This window comes from Marmota flaviventris, chromosome 14 (assembly GCF_047511675.1).
Source record: "Marmota flaviventris isolate mMarFla1 chromosome 14, mMarFla1.hap1, whole genome shotgun sequence".
NCBI classification, from domain to species: Eukaryota; Metazoa; Chordata; class Mammalia; order Rodentia; family Sciuridae; genus Marmota; species Marmota flaviventris.
In genome coordinates, this window is record NC_092511.1 from 77,440,998 (window position 1) to 77,456,049 (window position 15,052).

Genomic DNA, 15,052 nt, shown 5'->3' on the forward strand with positions numbered 1-15,052 from the left:
AAGGCAAGAGGATGGGGTGTTCCCCCCCCACACACACACTTTTTGTTGTAGTACTGGTGAATTGAACCCAGGGCACTTTATTCCTGGTTCTTTTTCTATTTTATTTTATTTTGAGACAGGATCTTGCTAAGTTGCCCTCGCTGGTCTTAAACTTGTGATCCTCCTGCCTCAGCTTCTAGAATGAATCACTGGCATTGCAGGCGCGGCCATTGCACCTGACTAAGAGTAGAGTGTCCAGTATAGGTACCTTCCGGGTGCAACGTGCTTAAACCAGTGGCTCTTTAACATCTGCTGTGAGCCAGACGCTGTGTCAGGGCTTAGGAGCACAGGCAAGGCATGGTTCCTGCCCTGATTATTCCACAAAGATCAATCAGGTGGAGCAATCTCAATTTCAGTGAATATATCTCCGAAAAGTTTGATAGTTTTGACACTAGAAAATGACACTGCTTAGTTATCCTTGTCAGTCAGCTAATCGAGCTCTTATATAAACCAGAGGGCTGGAAAAGAGCATATAAAAGTGATAGGGCTGGGGTGTAGCTCAGCGGTAGAGCGCTTACCTAGTGTACACAGGCCCTGGGTTCCATTCCCAGCAACACCCACTCCGCCCAAAAAATAATGGTTGTGAATTTGATAGGAGAGTAGATATTGTTTTCTTTTGCTCAATTTTTCAGGTTTTATAAGATAGCTACATTGTTCTCATTACTTTAGATTAGAGTAAGGGGGAAGTCCAGGGCTGAGAATATCCTGTCCTAAAGATTGACAAGTTGCAGGCTTTGCAGAATAAAGACAAAGAATTGATAAAAAATCAGCCAGGCATGATGGTGAATACCTGTAATCTCAGTAGTTGGGAGGCTGAAGCAGGAGAATCCAAGTTCAAAGCCAGCCTCAGCAACTTAGAAAGACTCTAAGCAACTGGGTGAGACCATGTCTCAAAAAACAAAATAAAGGCTGGGGATAAGGCTCAGTGGATAAGCACCCCCGAGTTCAATCCCTGGTTACCAAAAACATGGATAAATCCGATTACTGAAGGGGGACTTGGTATTGACTCACAGTGCTCTGATTTCCCCTCTTCTGCTGCAGGAATTGAGGAAGCTCAGATGGGAAAACGAGGGTACTTGACGCCCAGCAGTGCCCGGGAACATCTTTTCTCCATTTGGAAGAATGAAGGTGCTTTGCCGGGCAGCCCCTGTCATCTCCACGCTTGTTAACCTGCCTTATTAGTCCTGTTTTTCTTAAGGCTGCCCTTGTCATCGCTGTCTCCTGAAGTAGACCTGTGGGTTTGGGACAAGCTTCAGAGTACATTGAATTTGAAGCAGGGGCCCAGCACTAAGAACTCGGCCCTGATTGTAACTGAGCCTGGTCATTAGGTGAGAGCTGCAGTGGCCTCACTTAATGCAGACTGACAAGTGTTGGAAGGTCCAGAGTGTTCCACCTTATGCTAAGTGCCCATTCGTAAAAGTCCTTTTAAAAGATTGGGGATTCTTTTTCAGAATTAAGAATGAACTTTTTTTTTTAAATTAGGGTGTCTATACATTTTAGTTCCCTATAACAAGGAACACCCCATTCCTCTCTGAGTCTGTAACGGGGCCTATGCAGCATGTTCAGGCTCTGGCGCTCCTGACACACCAGCAGCAGTGTCAGAATGATGGCCCCACTAAAGGGCATCAGGAAAATCTCCAGGGACTGACGTTCCTGTGACAAGCCCTGGCACGTTGGATTCATTTTCTCTGAGCACTTTTTTATATCACTAGAAACTTCCTACATCTCTGATCACAGAAGAGCCTCTTGACTGGCCTTTGTGTGGGATGTTTTGTAAATGCCGGGGAATAGATCCTTAACCATATAGGAGTTTCAGGTTTGGGGAGGGCATGTGAATGGGAAGGCTTCCCAGGCCTGCCCCTCGGCCTCTGGGAAGCAGCATTTGCTGTCTTGCTGTCTCCGGTTTGGTTTTGGGAGAAAGGGTACCATGGGAGGGTGGATGTCCTCTATTCAAGTTTTCCTCTCATCAGTGGCTTCGTGGCTGTCCTCACATACAGACTGACGTGGTCTGCTTGGTTTCTCTGTTTCAAACACAGGGTTCTTTCTGAATTACCTTTTCTCGGGACTGGTCGATGTTGGCATGGAATCCAGATTCAATCCGAGTATGTTCTTTTTAGATTTCGTGGTGGTGCCTCCCTCCAGGTAATGCCCTTCAGTTTCCTTATGTTACCTGATAAGCTTGGCTGAGGCGTGAATACGGACTTGGGGAGGCCCTGGGAGGGTCATGTGCTAACCATCGCACAGCAGTCTCCTCTGTAGGCTGTGTGGTGGGCTCCTTGCCTCTGACTGCAGGCCCGGGCGGGAGGGTGGCCCCTGTTGAGTGTGGTGTGTGTGCTGCCCACAGCAGGCAGGGTGGGGGCCGCAGGACAGGCCCTTCTAACACTGGGCATTCCTTGCCCTGTGGTCCCCGCAGGTATCGCCCTGTCAATCGCCTGGGGGACCAGATGTTTACCAATGGCCAGACGGTGAACTTGCAGGCTGTCATGAAGGATGTCGTTCTGATCCGGAAACTTCTGGCACTGATGGCGCAAGAACAGCAGCTGCCCTGTGGGGTGGCAGCGCTCAGCACAGATGAGGTCAGGACCACACGCTGTGGAGGACACTGACAGGACCCTTGGTGGGGCTGTGGGTTTGGGGACATGCACGAGCCTGGAAAGGTCGGGCTGTGGTCTGCGTTCTGCCCATGGCTGCCATACCAGGTACCCTTTAGTTAAGTCCCTTTAATTCTGTGTGTGGTTTGTGGTGGATTCACACCTCAGCTGTTCCGAGCCACCAGGTGCTGGCAGCTCCAGGAGAAACGTCCCCTTCCCTCCTGGGTCACACTACTGGAACTCTGCTTTGGGCTCACTGGATCCGGAAGCCAGTGTTTAAAATGGCAGTTTTACAGGGTAGGACTGTCACAGCTGCCGATCCTGAGCCCACTCAGCACTGAGTCTTCAGTGGGTATGTTGATGGATTGGACACTCAGCTTGCTGAGATCACTCAAGGACTTCCCAGCCCAAGGGTGCTCTCTGGGTGCAGATAGATATGGCCATCTCCAGCCTTGGATAACAGGGCCCTCAGGTGCCTGCCAACCAGGTCTGTCATGGGGTGACACCACTGTTCCCTAGACCTTGTGCTCTGGGTTGCCCAGGCATTCTTCTTGGAGCTTTCTTGGATCAGCCATTGTAATATTTTAACACATCCCTCTGTAAGAGAGACCTGCCAGCTACAGGCTAGTCCAGTTTGAGAGGGAAGACTGTAGGATAATCAGATCCAGTGACCAGGGCTGAAATTTCATCTTGGTGTCTCTTGAAAATTGGAGCACACCGTTTTTGGGAAGAAAAGGCTTGGTCTCTGCAGAAACAGCATCCTTCCCAGTTCCGAGGTCAGTTTCCCTCTGATTGGTGGGCATGTTCTTGTTTCTTCCCTTTGGCTCCCTTGTTCCATTGCCTTGATGGTGGGACAGGCCCTGCTCACTTCACCGGTAACCTTGGGGCCCTGAGCCAGTGAATGTCCTAAGCAGTGGGTCAGGCTGGTGGGGGACCACCTCGTCCTGTGCAGGGGACAGAATGCTGCCTGCAGAGATAACTGCCTTCCCTGTAACTGAAGACTCCTCTTCTCTGGGGACAAGCCCACTTCACTGCTGGTTCCCATAGGAGTCTCCCCCCCATAGATTTCTTCTCTCATGTGACCCATACTGGAGGACTCAGGTGATTGTCTCCTGGGTCATGTGCAGCCAGAGAGGAACAGATGGTAGCCAGCCACCAGCGGTAGGTGGTGCTATAGGGCAGTTTGTGGCCTCTGTGTATTTATCTCCCCTGTGCTGGTAGAGGGAAAAGAGGAAAAGACAGAACCAGGGCAGAAATATCCAAATTTTCTGGCCAGGCACAGGGGCCATACCTGTAATCCCAGCTGCTTGAGAGGCTGAGGCAGGAGGGTCACGAGTTCAAAGCCAGCCTCGACAACTCAGTAAGACCCCGTCTGTAACAAAATATTTTAAAAGGGGCTGGGGATGTGGCTCAGTGATTAAGCACCCCTGGATTCAATCCCCAGTACCAAAAAAAAAGCCGGAAATATTCAAGTGCTCATTGCTTGAACACTCAGAGGCCTAGGAATTAGCCAGCAACTTAGCCCATTTAGGGACCTAATCATAATGGCGTAGAACACTGAGGCAAACATTATTCCTCTTCAGGAATTGTTCTGCCTTCGTTTTTTATAAGTACATCGGGTTAAGTTTTTCTGAAACCATAATTAAAACTGAAATTCCATATGCAACTTAGTTATGTGGCAAGATAACAGCTTCCAGAGAAGTGTGGATGTGGGAAAAAGTTGGGTTCCCCTTCCTTGGGCACCAGCTTTTGGTGCTCAGCATCTGCCCTGAGAAGGAAGCCTGTGTCCACACTGAGCTCATCTTACCCACAGAGAAGCTGGTGGGCGCGTGACGAGCCTGCAGCCCATGGTGCACACTGGGAAGACAGGCTCCTCAGCACTCCCACCCGTCCCTCCGTTCAGAGGCAGCTCAGGGCGTGTTTGTCAGGACTGGGAGAGGAAAGAAAAGTAAAAGAAGCCAACTTGGGTTTTCCCCCACCATCCCTGTTTTCTTGGCCTTATTTTTCCCAGGAAAAAGACTCTTTGGTGGCTATGGACCGGTCCTTTTTAAGTACACTTCCAGGCCAGACTCTCACAGACAAGCTGTACAACATTTGGATTCGCCTTCAGAGCCACGTCAACATTGTGTTTGACAGTGAGATGGACAAACTCATGATGGAAAAGTACCCTGGCATCAGACAGGTGAGCATGGGTTGGATTCCCGTTACTGGCTGACGAGGTGAATAATGTTGAAACAAGGAAGCAATAAACAGTGAAATTTTTAAACGATGTTTCCGGTGGGCTTTCACTCCATACAGATCTTGGAGAAGAAAGAAGGCCTGTTCCGAAAGCACATGATGGGCAAGCGGGTAGACTACGCGGCCCGCTCTGTCATCTGCCCAGACATGTACATCAACACCAACGAGATCGGGATTCCCATGGTGCGTGTTTTGGGAACTGTGGGCTGTAGGCAGTGGTGCCGAGGAGGGCTGCTGGCGGTGCAGGAAGCCACAGTGGCTCAGCTGGGGTGGTGCCCATCTCTTCCCATGTGGGAAAAGTGCTTTGGGGGGACTCGAGGCTGCCTGATGGCCTCCAGACACCTGCACACGAGGGGACCCACGCCTGCCACATCACAGGCCCCTGCTCCCCTGTCTCTGTCTAGTCTCCCATTTAATGAGGGCGTGACAGGAGAGGAAGGGGGCAAAGGGGATTTCCTTCCCGTCAGCTTACATGCCCTTGTTTCCTGGCCGGGGACTGGAGAGAACCCAGAGTAGACCTGTGCGCTGCCCGCCCTCAGCTGCCCCTGCTGTCAGTGCCTTGTCCCCCACCCATTAGTGTCCCCTGGGTGAGCAGGCTTCCTCTTCTCACTTCCCCCCTAGTCCGAGCGTGTGCTCATTAGCAGCAGCCCTTTGATCGACTTCCCCTTGATGGACCTTGAGGTCAGTCAGGTGGAGGTGGTTTGCTTCCTTCTGGGCAGTCACGTTTCCTCGCGCACACACACCCCCCCACCAACCTCTCGAGGTGCTGGTAATGAGCACAGCTGAGCTGTCTCTGGGACACACACAAGCTTCCTGGGCAAGGATGTGATGTGTCAGGAGGCAGGGATGGTTTAGTCCTACGCCCACTGCCACTGTCCTTGATCCAGAGGCTGGGCCAGGGCAAGGAAAGTCTACAAAGCCACGCCTCCCAGCCCAGGGAGGAGAGGCTTCAGGCCTATTGGTCGCCCTCTGTGGCCAGAAGTGGAAGCTGCCCTGCTGGCTTTGACCTCACGGTGCCTGGAGCCTCCCCGGCATTAGGGAGACCTCCAGTGTGGTCTCACTTCCTCCACAGGGTTCTTGGTGGGCTTCTCTCTTCTACGTCTGAGTTCATGTGGTAATAATGGCTCGTACCCCGAGGAGCGGCTCTGAGGTTACCCGCTGGGTGCCTTCAACCTGCTCCACGTCTCAGGGCCACGGAGGCCTGGGAACGTTCCTAAGGGTAGCTAGAAAGAGCAGGTGGGCCCCCGCAGCACAGCCCTCCTGCATAGCACTGCTGGTAGGTGTCCAGAGCCGGAGGCAGAGCTCGGGCAGGGAGACGGGGAGACAGCACATTCCTTCTCAAAGCTGTTTCCCAGGGTGGAGGCAGGTGGTAGCCACACAGCTGTGTCAGCACTGTCAGGGTGGAGAGTGCAGGGAGCAGAGCACGGCTGGCCAGGAGGCCTCAGAACACCTTGGCAAAGTCTGGAGGAGCTGCCTCTGCTGTCCTGGAGGGATTCGTGCACTATGTCCAGCAGCTGGGGCCTCACTTGGCTAGGGAGCGCCTTCTTCCCTGGGGCGTCTCGCAGCCTCGTGTCGCTGGGGCACCCGCATCTTCTCATGAGTCAGAGTTGCAAAGCCGCCTCATCTCGAGCGCCTCCATGCTTGCAGCGGCTGGTGGAACTGCTGAAGGCAGGGCTCCCGATGCCATGTCTGTGCTTTTAGCCTGTGGTGTCTACGGGCAGGAGGGGTGTGTGGGATTCCGGGCAGGTGTCTGCCACCCATCTCCTGTAAGCGACTCTTGCTTTAAACCCTGCTGTGGGTGCTTTGAACTCATTGGCACAAGACGGAAGGATAAAATTTAATGATGTGCTAAAAATGTTTTACTGGGTAAATTGTAGCGTTCGGTCATGCTCCTTAGACTGCTGGAGAAGGAGGCCAGTGCATTCCCATAGGAGAGCAGGTGCAGACAGGACATTGCTTCGGTGGCTAAAGGGTTCTCTGGACGACGCAGACTGCTCCCCATATCGTGGGCATGTCATACAGACTGTGGAAGCAGATTTTGGGCAGACCCTGTGACCTGAATTTCTGTACCTACTCCTTGTTTCTAGGTGTTTGCCACAAAACTGACCTACCCTCAGCCAGTGACCCCCTGGAATGTCCAGGAACTGAGACAGGCAGTCATCAATGGTCCCAATGTGCACCCGGGAGCCTCCATGGTCATCAATGAGGATGGCAGTCGCACAGCCCTGAGCGCCGTGGACATAACCCAGCGTGAAGCCGTGGCCAAACAGCTCCTGACACCAGCCACAGGGGCACCTAAGCCCCAGGGGACAAAAATTGTGAGTAGTGGGAAAGTTTGGTCAGGGGCCCAGACAGCTCCTATCTGGCTCCCCCATGCTGCCTTCGCCTAGGGCTGCTCAGAGGGTGGCGTCACATCAGCAGGGGCAGCATCCCCAGAGTGTCTGAGAAATGGGCACTCCTTGTGCTGTGTGAGGAGCTCGGGGTAGGGCTCAGGCACCTTGCTCTATGGGGTTTCCAGAGAGGTCTCCATGCTGCACCTTAAGAAGTGCTCTACGCCAAGGAGACTCCTGGCAACGAGTCTTAGGTGGTGCCTCAGTTTGGGGCAGTGGTGATACCCACTCATGGTGCTATCACAGTCGTGTCCCACTGGGGAGAGTGTGTGAGTGACAGCAGTTCTGCTGGGGGCCTCAGGGCTGCCTGCCTGGTAGGCACCCTTCTGCTGGGAGGGGAGGCCACTTGCCCTCGCCAGGCCACAGAGGCAGAGGTTGCTAGACGAGGTGGATTCGATTTGGGTTAACCTAGGGCCTGCCTGCACTAGGTGTGGCTGACTGGTTGGTTCCTTTTTGGCAGTGGGTTCAAGTGCTCCAGTTTCTAGTGGCCTTGTAGAGACTCTGAAGGAACAGGTAGTAACATACTCTTGGCCTTGTCCCCAAGGCTGCTGGCCTGCAGGCCTCTGCTAAGCCTCCTGCTCTCCTGTCTCATGGCTATGCTCAGGTGGAGTGACACTCTCCCCGGCACACAGATACCAGGTCACCTCTCAGCTCTCTCTTGATGCGTCAGGTGAGATTTGTGTTCAGGTTCGTAGGCTTGTTCTGCCTCCTGAGTGCCTGGCCTTCTGGTGGAACGTGCAGGTCTCAGCAAAGCCCCTTTTCCCCCTCAATCAGAATACGATTCCCAGCTTCATTGGCCACATAGGCTGCAGGTGAATGGTGTCTCTGCTGGTAGAAGTGTATGTATGAAACCAGGTGCCAGCTGGCCGCTCCCACATCCCTCCTCATCTCTCCACTGCTCTGTCCTCACCACCTGCGCACCAGCTCCTTTCCCTGGAGTTGCTGCATCCCAGGAATTCCAGGGAAGGGTGTGTTCTGCGCCCCCTCCCCAGCACCTTGCGTGTAGGAGGCACTTAGGACACCACTTTGTGGCATATAGATCCAGCTTGAGGTGTAGGAGGCTCTGAGGTGTGAGGACCACATTGGATCTGATGATCAGACTCAGAGGCAAAGATAGGAAGGGACTTTATAAAAGAAAAACAGAGCTGGGCATGGGGGCACATGCCTGTAATCCCAGGGCTCAGGAGGCTGAGGCAGGAGGATCACAAGTTCAAGCCAACCTGGACAACTCAGTGAAACCTTGTCTCAAAATGAAAAGGGCTGGGGATGTGGCTCAGAGGCCAAGCACCCCTGGGTTCAATTCCTAGTACTGGGGAAAAAAAGAAGTGGCTGTTCCATCAAGACCTGTGCACTCAGGACAGCCTGCTCCGTATTCCGCCGTCTCCATGATGCCCCGGTGCTGCTGCTTCATGGAGTTAAACACCAGTCTTCTGGGTGGTCACTGCAAGACTTTGGTTATTGTGTTACCTAAAGATTAGGGCAGGGCTGAGGACAGGAGGCGTCTGGGCAGGACAGACTGAGGTCTGGTGAGAGTGAACAGCAGATAGGTAAGAAGGAGAGAGGCTGGGCTCCATTCCTTTGTGAGGTAGGAAACTGACCTTTCTCCTGGGCCTCACGAAGCAGGAGGGAATGGACAGCATGGCCTTAGCTCACTCCCTGCCCAGCGCTGCAGAGGTCAGCCTTGGCCCCAGGCCTGCCTGGAGACTGACCTGGACACTAGGGCATGCTGATTTTCACTACAATATTTGTTTACAGATGAGAGAAAGGAAAGGCCTTGGGTTTGCCTTGGCAGGGGAGTGCCTGTCCTCTGCGGTGTCTGTTTGGGTTAGCTGCTGTCTGTCAGACTGGCCCGCAGGCCTTCCCAGATGCAGGGAGTTGGCTGGACTCAGGTCCTAGGCTTTTGCCTGGGCTTTTGGGCCTAAGCCACAAGTCTGGGAGCTGCTCCCTAGAGAGGCTGAAGGAAGATGACTTTGGGCTATCTGACGCAGCCAGTGCCCTGGGCACATGCCCACGGGAACCCTGGGTTGAGATCTCTGTGGAAATGTGGGGAAGGGAAGGCTCAAATTCCTCTGGGAGCCGTAACAAGACAGACTTGGTGTGTGAAGGTTTGCTCTCTCCGTTTCCGGAGCCTGAGGCCAGCAGGCCAGGAAGCAGGAGGCTGGCGAAGCACCTTCTGGCCTCTCCAGTGCAGCCTCATCGACGTGGGCAACGTGAGAGGACACTAGGCTTGAGCTATCTGTTGTTTCCCCCAGCCTGTTGTCTGCTGTGACCTGGAGGAGATTCAGGGTAGGGGTAGTTATCACCAAGTGCCCATCACCCAGTTCCTATGGGCTGCTAAGGAGGGCCCTTCAAAATGCTTGAGGTGGACCTTGGCACTGTGGTGCACACCTGTAATCCTAGTGACTCAGGAGGCCGAGGCAGGAGGATTGCAAGTTCAAGGCCAGCCTCAGCAACTTAGTGAGACCCTGTCTCAAAATAAATAAAAAGGGCTGGGGATGTGGCTCAGTGGTAAAGCACCACTGGGTTTAGTTCCTAGTAGAAAAAAATGAATTCTAAATGCTTTAGAGTTCAGCTTTATGCAGTTGTTTTGGGTGTCGTTGTGGGGTGTTATTTGGGAAGCCTGGTCGTGAACGTGAGATGGTAGAAGGCTCTGCAGGCCTTGGGTGCTGTCAGAGGGACCAGCTACTGGTGGACTTGGGAAGTTGTCTTCAAGGGTAAATCACACGCGGTTCTTGCTCTCTCCAGTCTGCCTTTGGTTTTCACTCCATGATGAGAACACTGCTTGTACACTGTTTCTTGCTTTCTTCAAAAGTAACTGAAGGTCTTTTAAAAACTGCATGGAAATGGCACCCGTGCACATGAGAGGAGGCGTCAGGTCAGGTGCTGACCTGTGCCCTCGTCCTTCCTGTGTGCCCAGGTGTGCCAGGAGGCAGGTGTGGATTGTTCTGTCCTGCTGCTCATGTCCACCTGGGTCTTTGATCTGGCTGCCATACGTCCCTGTCGCCATTTATAGGCTGGTGTGTCGAAGGAGCCTCTGCGCGCATGCACCCTATGATGTCCTGCCCCTCCTCAGGCTCCCGGCACTCTGAGTCTTGCTGCTGTGAGCGCTGCCATGTGCATGGAGTCTGCAGCTCAGTCTGGCGCTGTTTCTGCTCAGCAAGGCTCCGAGGAAATGCGGTTCAAATGGTCTGATCGTTATTTTCAAACAGCGTCCCCACACAACTGAGACAGTTTATACCTTTTGTTTTATTTGTTTGGAGGCAGGGCCTCGCTGCGTTAAACTCGTGAGTTCAAGTGGCCCTCCCATCTTGCCTCCCAGCTGGCTGGGACTGCCGGAGCTACCACGCCTGGCATCTTACTGATTTTTCAAATGCAGAAAACGTGTGCAGGGGGCGTGCGCCTGGGAGTCGGACTCCTGTCTTCCTGCCCTGGCCGTGCCGTGTGAAGTCAGCTCATTGCTTCTAAAACATGGAAGGAACCACAGTAGAATCACACATTACGTGACTGAGGGGTGAAAGGACCGCAGGCCCATTCAGACCTGGGGGTTCCTTGCTGCTTCCACACAGGCCCTCGGCCTTCAGGACTCATGTCCATGACTCTCAAGATGAGGTCTCGGGAACGCAGGACCCTGGAAAGGCTGCATGTCCCTGAAGAAGTGGCAGTTATCAGACAGACTGTGGCCTCACCTGCTCCTGGGGCCTGTGAGCACAGAGCCAACGTGGGCTCTGCAGGGCCAGGGCCAGGGCCAGGAGCCAGAGCGTTTCTCAGATTTCTAGGGCTTTGTATTTAGTTGGCTGGAGCCTATGGCAGGTAGAGCCCACTCAGCCGAGGTCAGGTGACCCCTGAGGGGCAGGGACACTGACTTCCCCTGGCCAACCTGCTGTCTGCCTTACCCCAGGTGTGCCGGCATGTGAAGAATGGGGACATCCTCCTGCTGAACCGACAGCCCACCCTGCACAGGCCCTCCATCCAGGCCCACCACGCCCGTGTCCTGCCGGGGGAGAAGGTCCTGCGGCTGCACTACGCCAACTGCAAGGCCTACAACGCTGACTTCGATGGCGATGAGATGAACGCCCACTTCCCCCAGAGCGAGCTGGGCCGGGCCGAGGCCCGCGTGCTGGCATGCACTGACCAGCAGTACCTCGTTCCCAAGGTAGGCCAGGCCCCACGGCCTCCACAGGCACTGCCAGCAGGACGGGGCACTCTGCACTGAGCCCCTTGGGCCACTCCAGGGCAGGGCCCACGGGACAGAGGGCTGGGTCCCTCCGGGTGGGTGTTCAGCCCTGCAGTGGCCTACAGGTAGGGAAGGGCCTCAGTAGGAGAGCAGCTGGGCTTTCTGACGTTGTCTGGCCGTCCTGGGAAGCCAGCTCAGCAGCTGCACAGCAGGGCTTGTCTGGTGCTGACTTGGGTTTGGATTCCATGGCTCACTGGCCCCTGGCAAGCATCGGCATCTGAGTGCGGTGACCATCGCCAACTCTGGTCCTCTGGGTTGTGACTCGCCCGGGTTTTAGGAGGCGACTTGACCCTTGCAGCACTTGAGGGCATCCTCTCCTTGAATCTCTTGCTTCACATCAGGGGCAGTCCATGGGGTCACAGCTGTCCCTACAGACGGGGAAGGAGGCAGCCTCGCCTGGGCCACTGGCCGACCTGCTCCAGGGTCGGGAGTGCTTAGGGAGGAACCGGAGCTGGGCGGGGTTATAGAACAGGTAGGGTGCTCCACCTGCGCAGAGGTCCGAGGCCCTGCCAGGCGCAACAATTCCCAGTTGTGCGTCATTGACTTGGGTTGTGGGGAGATTGGCAGGACTGGCCGTGGGATTCGAAGCACAGGTGGTGTTCCGCTGGGCGGGGCCGGATGGGGTGCCCCCAGGTCTCCATGGGCAGGCTTCGACCCAGGGGTCCTGGGCTACCCGCAAATGCCCCCTGGGAGTGGTCCCTCCCAGGTGTCCAGGAGTCCTGCTCTCGTGGGAGCCAAAGGGGAAGGCAGGACGGTGCTGAAGGCCAACTCGGTCACTGGGCAGCTGGAGAAAGAGACGCACTGACAGGAAATGCCCTGTGGTCCTTTCCCATCAGTGATCGCAGTTGAGCAGCTGCAGCAGTGGTAGCAGCTCAAAGGTGGCCCGTCGCTGACATTATCCTGCCAAGCCTCTCCACGGCCTTGGTGGAGTGCCAAGAGAGAAGCCCGCCAGCCCGTGTGGAGGCCAGGGCTCCATCCAGCTCCTGTGTGCCACTGCACATGAGCTTAGCCCCTGTCGTGGCAGGGGTGGGTGGGAGCACGGAGCAGACCCCTCCAAAACGGCCACTTCACCCCCGGGGACTCTCCCAGGAAGCAACAGATGCTGGGGAGCAACCTGTGGCCATTGGCTGTGTGGGAACTGGAGGCATTCTGCAGTCCCGAGCCAGTGAGGTGGGGCTCTGCACCTGATGTAAGTGAGTGGGTGCAGAGTAGCAGGAGGCTCCCTCGCCCCGTCTCCTGCCAAGCACAGGGCCCGTCGTCTGTGCACCCCGGGAGCCCAGGTGGGTGAGCTCACATCCTAGGCCTGAGAGTTCTCTTCACTTTTGTCGGAAAACAAGCTTTTTGACGCTTGACCATAAAATCCAGTCGTTAGCATAAATACCAAGAAGTGGAACCCTTATTTTTGCTCAAGGTTATGAAAATGCAACATGTCTTTGGTGACAGGGTCCTGAGATGACAAGTGTCAGTTTGATTAAACTGGTCTTTTTCTTCTTGTGATATCAGGATCAAACTCAGGGCTCACGTGTGCCAGGTATTTTGGTCATTTTGTTGGTGTTGTCTTAATTTCCCTTTTACCGTTTTGAAGTTCTCTTCCTTAACTGATCATAGAACCAGATGAAAGGGTACTTTATTGTTGGCTGTGTGTGTCAGGTAGAGTTTCATGGTGTCGACTTACTAAAAAGTGAGGCAAAAGGGATGTCAGCCGTTTCTTTCCCAAGAAAACAACTAAACTTCATTTATTTATTTTTAAGAGCATTATAATTATACACGGTATTTGGGTTCATTGTGACAAAATAATACATGCAAGGAATTTGATTTCAACCCCCACCCCCCCTTCCCTTTCTCTCCCCATTCTCTGTCCTCTCCTGTGTTAATCTTTTTTTCACTCCCTTATTTATGTTTGATTGGCATTTTCTTTTTCATTTTTTTGCGGGGGGGGGGGGGGCATAACTGGGGATTGAACTCAGGCCCTCAACCACTGAGCCACACCCCCAGCCCTATTTTTTATTGTATTTAGAGACAAGGTTTCACTGAGTTGCTCAGCACCTCCCTTTTGCTGAGGCTGGCTTTGAACTCTCAATGTTCCTCCCTCAGCCTCCTAAGCCACTGAGACTACAGGCGTGTGCCACGGCTCCCAGCTGGATTGGCATTTTCTGCGTAGACCCAGAGCTGGAATTCCTTCTGGTACCTTCACACCTGTATGGAATTAGCTGCTGTTGTTTAGTTCCCAGTTTCTGCCCCTTGCCCTTCCTCCCTCTCATTCTGCTTCTGCTGCTCTCCTGATCGCCCCATGTCTTTTGATACCCCATCTTCTCTTGCCACCTCTTTCCCTGGTGTTGCTCTGCCTTCCACAGACAGGGGAACGTTGCTCTTGACTTTCTCAGGCTGGCCTGTGTCACACAGCTTGGTGTCGGGCATTTTCACCCACTTACCAGCAAATGCCGTCATTTCTCTGAGATTAAACTGCCCCCTTCTGTTCGTTGTGCTTTTTGAGGGTCAACACTCTGGAGATGTGGGGATTTTGTTTGGTTTTAGTACCAGGGATTAAACACAGGAGCACTTAACTACTGAGCCACATCCCCGGCCCTTCTTATATTTTATTTTGAGACAGGTTCTCAACTGAGTTGATTAAGATCTCGATAATTTGCTGAGGCTGGCTTTGATTCTCCTATCTCAGTCTCCTAAGATGCTGGGATTGTAGGCATGCTCCACCACGCCCAATTCTGTGGAAAGCTTTTAAACAAAGCTTCCTGACTTTTCCTTAGCAAATTCAAGACACAAAGTATTCTGTTATCTAAGCATTCTGACCAGAGACATTAATTTTAATGTCATTTTGCTGTGATGTCGTGGAACAAGATAGCTGAGAATTTTCTGGGTTTTGAATCAGGTGTTTTTTCCCTCTGCTGGGCAGGAAGCCAAGGTTCACATGTGTAAGGCAAACTCTCACACTGAGCTGCATCCTCAGCCCTTTTTATTTTGATACAGGGCCTCACCAAGTTCCTGAGGCTGGCCTTGGTTTGAAATCCTCCTGCTTAAGCCTCCCAAGTTGCTGGGATTATATGTGTACACCCCTGCATCCAGCTTTAATTTTATTTTGAGACAGGGTCTCTCTCAGTTGTTCAGTCTTGAACTTGTGATCTTTCTACCTCAGCCTCACAAACTGCTGGGATTACAGGCTTGTCTAACACACCAGCTAATCCCAAATGGGATTACATGTACATCTTTAGCAATAGTTTTAATCTGCATTCCTCCTGAGAACTTGTGATTATTGTATTGAAGACCCTTTTAGTAATTTTCCAGTCATGTGTGAGTCTGCACTGAGAGAAGGCACCATAGTTATGTTCTCACGTGTAACTCCTGATTATGTTCTTTACAAGGAAAAACAAAGTGTGTGTCTTCCCCCGAGGACTGTGGATAAGTCAAATGCATAATGTTGGTCTGGATTTTCCCCCAAGCCCAACAAGACTGTCTTTGGTGTGGGAGCGAAGGAACTCGGAGCCTTTTTGGAAGGGCCGTGTGCCCTGATCTTGCCTTACACCCTTGCGCCCACGGCTCCTTCT

General features: G+C 53.3%; 1 protein-coding gene across 1 annotated transcript in view; it reads left to right on the forward strand.

Annotated features, from left to right (window-relative positions):
• Nucleotides 1-15,052, forward strand: part of Polr1a (RNA polymerase I subunit A) — a 60,260-nt gene that overhangs the window by 12,215 nt on the left and 32,993 nt on the right. The window contains exons 7-13 of the mRNA XM_027948855.2: nucleotides 1,081-1,167; nucleotides 2,076-2,181; nucleotides 2,453-2,615; nucleotides 4,642-4,812; nucleotides 4,929-5,051; nucleotides 6,956-7,186; nucleotides 11,157-11,411. Of these exons, the coding sequence (XP_027804656.2) occupies nucleotides 1,081-1,167; nucleotides 2,076-2,181; nucleotides 2,453-2,615; nucleotides 4,642-4,812; nucleotides 4,929-5,051; nucleotides 6,956-7,186; nucleotides 11,157-11,411 (1,136 nt within the window). The remainder of the gene's footprint in view (nucleotides 1-1,080; nucleotides 1,168-2,075; nucleotides 2,182-2,452; nucleotides 2,616-4,641; nucleotides 4,813-4,928; nucleotides 5,052-6,955; nucleotides 7,187-11,156; nucleotides 11,412-15,052) is intronic.